The sequence below is a fragment of the Triticum urartu genome, chromosome 3A (genome assembly GCF_056163025.1).
Source record: "Triticum urartu cultivar PI428250 chromosome 3A, HENAU_Tu73, whole genome shotgun sequence".
Lineage (NCBI taxonomy): Eukaryota > Viridiplantae > Streptophyta > Magnoliopsida > Poales > Poaceae > Triticum > Triticum urartu.
In genome coordinates this window covers 363946725-363956192 of record NC_141875.1, presented here as the reverse complement: position 1 = coordinate 363956192, position 9468 = coordinate 363946725, and the positions used below count along the sequence as shown (strand labels likewise).

The following is a 9468-nucleotide window of genomic DNA, read 5'->3' as shown; positions in this document are numbered from 1 at the left end:
ATAAAAGACTGTTTATTCTTATAAGCTCCACTGTTTAAGAAAAACCAGTCTAAGAATCCAAGAGCACCAAATTTTGAGATGGTCGCACTGTTCTGTTTCATTCTGTGCAGCAGTTGCGCAGTTTATATAAGCTCTAGATGAAATGTCGAACAAATCATCACGTGAAGCACATATATTAATCATGCAAAATGTACATTCAAGCTGTAGCTACTGGTCGGTATTAACATAAAATATCACAGAAACGCGAATATCCAGAGTTCAAAAACATCTACAAATGGATACGCACAAATTGCAATCTATGCAACCAACCATATACCATAGTGTGTAGAAATGGGCCACTTTGTTTTTCCTGTCCTCATGGGTTGGGTGGATATAACAAAAATAATCACAAATCTTCTATACAACCATCATATAAGATATTACAAAAATAAAAGTGAAACGGAAGTTGTTCTACAATGTTTCTTACAAACGATTCCCAGCCCCAAAATTCCTTATATAACAGCTGTGGACTCTTCCACATAATTTTCATACATCAGGTTGGGAAGGGCAAGCGAGCGTACAAAAACCGCAAGGCACTTCAATCTCCTAGGCTCAAACCGTTGCAGCTACAGCTAGTAGAGCTTTCAGCTAAAAGCTAGGGATCCACTCATCATTGTGCTACCGGGCTTGAATATTCAGGTCCATTCTCTGAAGAGGTTAAGCTGGAGGAACCTGCTGATGTCACGTTGCTGTTTGAACTATTATTCCTTGGTTGGAGCTCCGTCTCTCTCTGCCTCTCTGGGGCTGCGGGCGCTGCCCCCTCATCAGCTAGTCTCTTCAGAATGTTCATAATTGTCGGAACAAATTTTGTCGACAGCGAAAGGAGAGCTGGAAGCTGTGTAACATTCAAGCAATAAATAATAATACTAGGTCAGATGTCATTTCCTCGCAAAAAATAGTAGCATGACAGAACTGCAGGGTCAATACTTACAAATCCATTTCGGAATTCATTGGCAATGTCTAGTTGTACCCACATGGCTTTCCCGACTAGGAAAACTACAAACATGACGGCCAGGTAAAATGGGTTCCTGTTTTAACAAATTAATTCCCGGTCATATCAATTGTGTAGATGCCTTAACCAAAACTTATGCATGTTTCTGTACACAGAAGAAAATAATACCTCAGTAATGTCATGAACTCATTGAAACCAAGGACAGCCATCGCAGCGAGCGCCCATGGAGGAGGCAGCCAGTTGTTGTTCCTCTTGTTTGCTTCCTTTGGTGGGGAACAGTAAATGGTTAATGACAGTGTACAACACTTAAAACCATGTAGACCAACCTCAATTAAAAAGAACTCCAGAAGTATACATGGTTTGGAGTACTGGAGTATAAACAGGAGAGCTTTGACATGGAAACAACCGAATAATTTCGGGTATCACAAAATGAATAGTTATTGAAATGTTGTTTATGAGGATACCTGAGCAGCTATGGCTTGAGTGACGGTATACTCAGTTTCAGCTTTAAATTGCCTCCACAGAGACTTGCACTGGACAGGGGAGATTAAAGTTCTCTCCTCTGGAACCTGTTCATAATAGCGACAACTATTTAGCAAGTACCAAAACTTGGTCTACGTAAAAAAGAACAGTGTATTGCTTCAGCACACAAGCATAAATAAATATATATATATATATATATATATATATATATATATATATATGATGCATTGCCCACACACCCTTTCCCATGAACTGGAGGCGAGTGGATCAAGCGATTGAATACTTCTATCTGTAGTCCCTGGCCTCGCAGCATCGACTAGAGCAAGGGAAAGAGTGGTATCAATGTTGTCACCATCTTCTTCCAACCGAATTGCAGCCATCGTAGAAAGCAACTTCATGGACTGTAACAGAGGAGTCTCAAGTTTCAGTTCTCAAACGAGTTCTTCTATTTCAAATAGACAGTATTAACATTTACGTACAGCTGAACGAGCAGTTTTAGTAATTGCTTTGATGTCTTCCTTTCCTGTCCATACTCTTGGCATCGAGTCGGCATCACGACTGAATAACGTCGAGAACCTGTAAACTTTTCCACAGTTAGTTCCGTGCAGAAGATGTCACCTTCTCTGAGTTAGATATGAAGCAGCACTCACCTGTCCTTCATGCGGATCAAGATCCTTGCAGCTTCTTCTCTTGCCTTTGATTCAACAACGCTCCTTCCATGATTCTCCAGCCTCAAGAGCAATTCTTTCTCAGTAGCTTCATCAAGCTCAAAAGTTGAAATAGCAGATTCAAGACCTGAAACGGCGGCTTTTGTCTCACGCTGAAGAAGCTTTCTAATAGCTGGCCAGGTGTCTTCACTGGCTGAATCTAGAAGAGCTTCAACAGGTTCTGCAAGAGCTTTGGTAAGTTTGCCCTGAAACCACAGGTCTGAAGTTATAAAAAAAGAAAGATACATGTGCCTTTCGTGACAGACTGGCAATTACACCAATCATTTGATTAGAGAAACAAACGGAATTGGAAACTGCAAGCAACCTCATATGTGGCACAAAGTTCAGAAAGCTTTGTAGCACGAACTGACACCACATGAGCCTCAATGTCACGCTTAAGCTTATCCTTAACTTTCGAGGGATCCCAATTCACTTGTTGAATGGTAGCATCTGCCAAATAATATCCAGATATGTGACAATAAGATAAGAAATAACATTCCTTAAGGGTAACCATAGTATACTTAAAAGTATGTGTTCAATACTAGCTAATATATTACTCCCTCCGATCCATATTACTTGTCGCTGCTTTTGGTACACTAAAGTTGTAGTTGGTATTTGAATGCTGTCACCAATTTAGTACTTCTAGCAAGAGCAGTATCTCAGACAATCAGTAGTGTATGTATCTCAAAGCTGACATAAAAGGCAGAAAAATAACAGCAAGTCTTTGATGTTTCTAACAAGTTTTTACTACTACCTCCATTCCAAAATAAGTGGCATGGTTCTAAAACCACGACACTTATTTTGGAACCAAGGGAGTACATATTTACAAATTACTCCCAGCTTCGTCTGGCCGGTACCATTTCCCAACAGGAATGTGACACATAATTGCCATTTGAGACATTTAAATGCTATAAAATTAAGCATAGCATCCAGTGTCGAATAGTTGGTTCCGTGGATGACTGAATTGGAATATTGATTACTCTTGGGCTGTTTAGTTTTCTACATTTGAACCTCAAAAGATGCACGCTAGATTCCTGTTTAATTGCAATAACCTAGCCAATTCGACACCAAGTACAGCCTAATAAACCAGCAGTACCTGAAATTGACTGGTTTCCTACTTCCTACGGCAGCGGATCACTGATTCCTACAAGCATATGGCAAATACATTACCAACATTTCTAGAGACATACCTTCAGATCCTTTATCAAACTTCTCCAAGAAAATCTGGGTAGAATCGCGAGCAGCAACAGCAAATCCCTCCTTTTCAACGGCCTTATCAAAGGACTCTTTGAATGCTTCTAAAGTTCTAGTCCGTAAATGACCAAGAAGGGATTGGTACGCAGGATTGACAAGCTGGCAAGGAAAGGGCATTCATGTGAGAATTATGTCATGCAACAGAGCGCTTAACTGTGGCGACAATGCATAAATCCAAGACAAAACAACTAAACAGTGAACGGAACATGAGATAAGAACAATGAATAAAATTTATAGTCAGGATCAAGAAAAAAAATCTATGGACATAATATACATGGCAGGAAAACTTCTATTGGACTAGGTTTTAGTTTTAGGGTGTATTTGATTTGACCCCAACCTAACCCACCAAAAATCCAGCTAACCAATATCTTTCCCAAGGTTTTGGCTGCCCATGTTTTGGCTAATGTTGGCAAGAAAAATAAACTAGAGTTTGCTATGGAGCATGGGCATGCCAAAATATTGGCAATCATCCAAGCAAGAGCCAAAATATCAGGCATGACCAAAAAATTGATGTGGCTTAGTGTGGTCCATAGATCCAAACACACCCTTACTACAAAATATTCCACTCTTCTACTAATCTCTTATCAAAATATGGCACCTCTATTAAAATATTTGCATCAAGATTTTCTCGCTGAGTTAGTTTCAAGATATACTGGTATGATGTTGTTCCACTAATAGTATGAAATTAGCATAAAGGTTTGCCCTCAGGGTTAACTAGGGATTACTGGTTGGATGCATCTGTGTACGAAGATGACTGATTGGTTCATGGCATATATACCACAAGTGTGCATGCCGGTTGTTGATTAAATGGTTGGAAGTGAGGAACAAGTAATTATCAGTTGATACAATGGATGATATATGAGTATGACCAAAAAATATAAGGGGGAACCTGCAAGAGTTTAGACTCAAGTTGATGTCTTTTTGATGTTCTGACACCTTCATCAAAATAAATAGCCTCCATGTCATATCTGCAATTTAACCAAAATCAAAATAATTGAAGCCACGGAAAAGTTTCGAGACCTTATTTTGTAACTCATTACATAACTGTTGAGGTCTCCCTTACAGTTTTCCATCAAAAAAATATGCACGGCTTGCATCTCAGAAGGATGGTATAACCTAGTAAATAATTCATCTATAGCAAACACTAAATATGCTTTATGGGCTGCTTTTCCATTTGCCAGAACCCAACCCTCAATTGGCGTGAAATGCTTGCTATCAGTAGCGGAGGGTGAACCAAATATTAGGGGGGGGGGGGGGGGGGGGGGGGGGGGGGGGGTTGCCCGATTACTTAAGAATCAGCCTGCCTTTACTAACCCATGAAATTAGGCTAACTAATGGGCCATATATCCTGTAAAAGGAGAATTGCACCTTCGTAAGGGTGGCCCGGTGGCCAGAACCTGGGATGGCCAGTGTTTGTTATTGATACAAACAAAAGGAACACACGCAGGGTTCTTAACTGTATGGCATGCAGTAATTTACTGAAAATATGTGTGACTATGTATTTCACCAACTTGACTAGAATCTAGAACCAACTGACTGGTACTTGAGATCCCACCACCAACCAGCCTGGCTGATAAATTTTGCTGTAACCAATCCACATAAGTTTCTGAACATCGGACATACCAAAACCAGAATAAAGGGAACACTATTGACCATAAAAAGGCAATGAACTCACTCTGATAAACATCTATCAAGCAGGCTGCTGATTTTCTTCCCGAAACCTGGTACATAGTCACTTTGAACAGCCTCCTCAAATTGTTGCCATTCCTTTATACATAATACATATAAATATATAGTATCAGTTGGTTTTATGAGTCTATGCAGCATTTATTAAGCTTAATAATATACAGTATAATCACCTCATCAGCTGTAAAAGTGGCAACTTTCTCATGGCCGATTTCTTCACAACGCACAGTAGCCACCATAACCTAAAAAATTGATGCATAAAAAAATATCTCAATATTCATCATGTCAATAGCTGAATTAGAAAATGGAGGATGATACTCACTTTATGAGCAGGTAGGTCAAGGTCTTTGTTCTCCTTGATAACCTTCCAAAATTGCTGAGCACTAAATGAAAAACCTGATGCTGGAACAACACCACGCCGATCTCCAGCAAGTCCACCAGGAGCAATAGACTGTTGAAACCTATCTCTCAAGTTGGAAACCTTCAGAAATGTAATGTATTGTGTTATTCATATTTCTAAGAAAATCAGCAGCAAGCATCTACCTAGTACTCCCTCCGTTCCAAAATAGATGACTCAACTTTGTACTAAAGTTAGTACAAAGTTGAGTCATCGATTTTGGAACGGAGGGAGTATCATATAGTAATAGACATTGTAGTTACACCAACCTGCTCTCTAAATAACTCTTCCTTTTCCTCATAACTGTTAAGGGCCACCACTTGCACCTGTATGTGGAAAACATATACTCTGGATAGTGAGTAAATCTAGCAGATGCATACAAGTTCAACAAACAAATATAATTAAGGTAATGGATTTTACATTGAAAAATTCACTGAGTGGAGTATCTTTATGGGCATGGGGTTTAGGAACACCATCCCATATCTGCAAACAGATGAAAACAATTTAGCATACTGAAAACACAACGAATGTCAGATTTAAGTAGGACACAGGCTACCAGGAAGTAAATTACCTTCTGAATATCTTCTCTTAAAATAGGTTCAAGATTTTCCAAAGGTGTCTGTTTAAAACCAGAAAGGTTGTATATATCACCATACACAAAATTAGGTTCAGGAAGTAAAAAAAAAAGATTACTGGCAGTTGCTTTGGAAAATATCATAGTTCATTGCATCCTAAAATGCACCCTGCCAGTGCTCACCTTTGATTTGTCACGAATAACAAATAGCATTGTTGTTTTGCGAGGACTGAATAATCTCATCATGACCTGTACAGACAGAAGAAATATTAGGGCATAATAATGCCTCCACACCACTAAAGAGTTAATACAGAAACACCCCACTGCGTATTTAACAAACTAACCTGGAAAACAGTCTTCAAAAGAGGCTTGTTCGCAGCCTGTTCTCTCCCAATATCATGACACCACCTAAGGAATAAAAGCAAACGATCAATTAAATATAGTGTCCAATTTAGGGAATTATAGGTTCAACATCCATCACTTAGAAAAACAAACTTACATATTGATCAACACAATATCCGAAACAGCCAAAGCAAATAATGCACTCTGCTTCTCAAAGGCTGTGTCATCCTGAAATTTTGTGGATGAATTAGGCAAATACAATGTGGAATAAAAAACTCCATAATGCAAAACGTAGTAACTTGCAACCATCTCATACCCTGATGTGTGCAAGCAATCACAGGGGTCGGGGTTAGCTTCAGCTTGTGAGCTTACAAGCAGAAGTCCAGACACAAACATGAAACATACGATAAAGTTTACTCAAACTAGAGCTCTCCTTACACTACAAGTTGGCAATATGATGCAAGAAACCGATGGGAGGGGCCTTGCAGGCTTGCAAACTGGAAGAGCTATAATGTGGCTTACTGGAGATGCCCTGGCTGACCCCCTAACTCAGAACTATGAAATTGGAGGAAGAAAATGTTTCATCTAGTAATTTTTTGGGGGGAAAAGGTGAATCTTAACATGTGTGTTCTGTGATATTGCACGTTCAATCAAATCTGAATTGGGGAATTCTTGATTTTCATTACCTCTCCCCTCTCTCTTCCATCAGTGCCTTCCAAATCCATTACAAGGGTGCACGGTTCAATATTCTGGGCCTTCGCCATCCATATACCTTTGGTTGTCTGTGACCTGAAGTTCCAAATAAATGCTAGTTAATAGGCGTAGAGGGTAAATTGATTCCATCAAAGCCGCGAAAGCATATATAGAGAAGGCATATAAGAAGAATGCCAACACACCTTCCTCTGAAAGCATCCATCTCCCTAAAATTGGTGCGGAAAAGATGATTCAAAAGTGTACTTTTTCCTGCAAAAGATTCGGATGGGGTAGGAGGGAGGGATTGAAGACCAATGGTATAACATCTAACGGCTTAAAGTTAAGCAGGATGGAAACGATGAGGAAAAGAGTGTCGCATACCACTACTCTGTGGGCCCATTATTGATACAACAGCGTATGAGAGCCCACATTCGGCCAATTTAACTTCCTTCATGAAACTCTCCAATCCAGAAACATTGAAAACACCATCTCCATCAATAAGCTGCGTAGAAAGACAGGGGTCCTCCATTTCTGCAAGAGAGGAAACGTATGAGACTATCACATTTAAGCTAGGGAATGGGACACCAAGAAGTGAAGAGTGTGATTTTCAACGCATAGAGCCTTCAGATTTTTTTAAAAGAACGGATGGGATAAATAAGACACGCAGATTCTAGTTCAAGTCCTTCAATAATGTAGTTTCTGGAGCATGTACAAAAAAAAATGTCAATAAGAGAAGTATTGGAAATTATCAGATGATGATTACTGCATTAAGCCTGTGAAATGAGCGGGAGCATTAAATGGGGGGAGAGAGCTATAGGCAGTCAAATGTTAATACTGTACTGAGGGAGCAAATTGATGGATGCGTGCGCTCATACGGCTTTCCTCTGGGTCAAACTACGATTCACTACTACAATTATTACTACAGATCGCAGAACGTACAACAACCCAGCCAGGAATACATGTTACGCGGATCAAATGATCCTATATGCTCCCAGAAGGAGAGTTCTACGGCAACTTACAGTGACAGTGCTGCCGCAAGTATCATTAACCCTAGCGAGATCGTACGGCCGGAGAGATCACGAAATCAGGGGGGGGGAGGGGGGAGCTAAAAAAAAGGCGCAGCCTTTCGATACGATCCAGCGGGAGGCGATCCAAGCACGCGCCCCGGACTCGAGGCGAATCGAGCGCTGCGGGTCGGAATCGCCCGACAGGCATAAACCCCCAACACCGAACGGGGAGCCAGCTGAATCTAGCGGCCCGGCGCCACCGAAGGGGATTGGAGCAGCTCCCCGCATCGATCTGGTCGCCTATTCGGCAGGAATCACCGTGCGCCACGAGGAGCAACAAAAAAAAAGCAGGTGGGGAATCGAAATCCGGGACCCTGGGACAAAGTCAGGGAGCGATCCGAGGAGCGTTGATCGGATCAGCGAGAGAGAGGGGGAGACGAGAGGGGGGTGGATACGCACCGTGGAGATTGCGCTGGAGGGCCCCCGTGTGGCAGTCGGCGTCGGCGTCGGCGGCGAAGGACGGGGGAGAGGGACGAGAGCGGGTGGGGGGCGAGGAGGAAGAGAGAGGAGGAGCACGAAGGCGTGGCTTTTATGGGGAGGTTCGTAATTTGTGAATTTCGAAAAGAAGGAGAGGAGTAAATACGAACGGGAAAGCAGAAGGAGAAAGAAGAGGAATAATGTTCGGATTCGGTGAGGGTATGGCCGAGGCCGACACGACGCGTACATACAGTATGATTTTATTATACTTATATACACACGTACAGTATATTCGATGCAAAAAAAATATATATATATATAAATCCAACAGCCACGGATGGAATGGAATTCTAAAAATTGCATGCATCATAAATCTGGGTCTTTGGGTGCCGAAAGGTGGCCGTCCATGCCAACCCGAGCCTCCTACGATCGAGTCACCCTGCGCCGCCCACGGAAGCCGTGATAAAGTATCACGCTGGAGTTTTTAGCTTATGCATAGACAACGAGGGTTTTTGCTCCCGACATGAGTATGAATAAAGGCATCTCCTACGACAACCACACAAAAGTGACCAGTCCACATATACAGATGTGAAAAGTTGACATTCAACTGTAGCCGTATACATCTGGCTTTTTAAAAAAAATTCAATCTACACAATCAAGTAGCCGCATGCAAAGGGCACATAAATTCAAGTAGCCGCACGCAGCACTAGTTAAATTTTAAAAAAGTTCAAATATTTTACATCCCAGCATTGGTGTCCTTTTTTACCGCTCATTGATGCTCAATCAAATCTTCCTTGAGCTGCTCGTGAGTTGGTCGATGCTGAATTTATTGATGTATTTGAATAAACTTCTCAAAT

General features: G+C 41.3%; 1 protein-coding gene across 1 annotated transcript; it reads right to left on the bottom strand.

Moving 5' to 3' along the window:
- Positions 1 to 323: 323 nt before the first annotated feature.
- Positions 324 to 8828, bottom strand: LOC125543861 (protein ROOT HAIR DEFECTIVE 3). Its single transcript, XM_048707355.2, has 23 exons — positions 8594 to 8828; positions 7509 to 7658; positions 7331 to 7397; positions 7121 to 7223; positions 6592 to 6662; positions 6437 to 6500; positions 6276 to 6341; positions 6090 to 6137; positions 5939 to 6001; positions 5788 to 5844; positions 5444 to 5602; positions 5295 to 5363; positions 5111 to 5202; positions 4325 to 4403; positions 3372 to 3534; positions 2507 to 2631; positions 2125 to 2387; positions 1954 to 2050; positions 1714 to 1875; positions 1456 to 1560; positions 1160 to 1254; positions 971 to 1067; positions 324 to 874 (listed from the first exon to the last, which is right to left on the bottom strand). The coding sequence occupies exons 2-23, from the start codon at positions 7654 to 7656 to the stop codon at positions 650 to 652; spliced, it is 2418 nt and encodes an 805-aa protein (XP_048563312.1). The 5' UTR covers positions 7657 to 7658; positions 8594 to 8828; the 3' UTR covers positions 324 to 649.
- Positions 8829 to 9468: the final 640 nt, after the last annotated feature.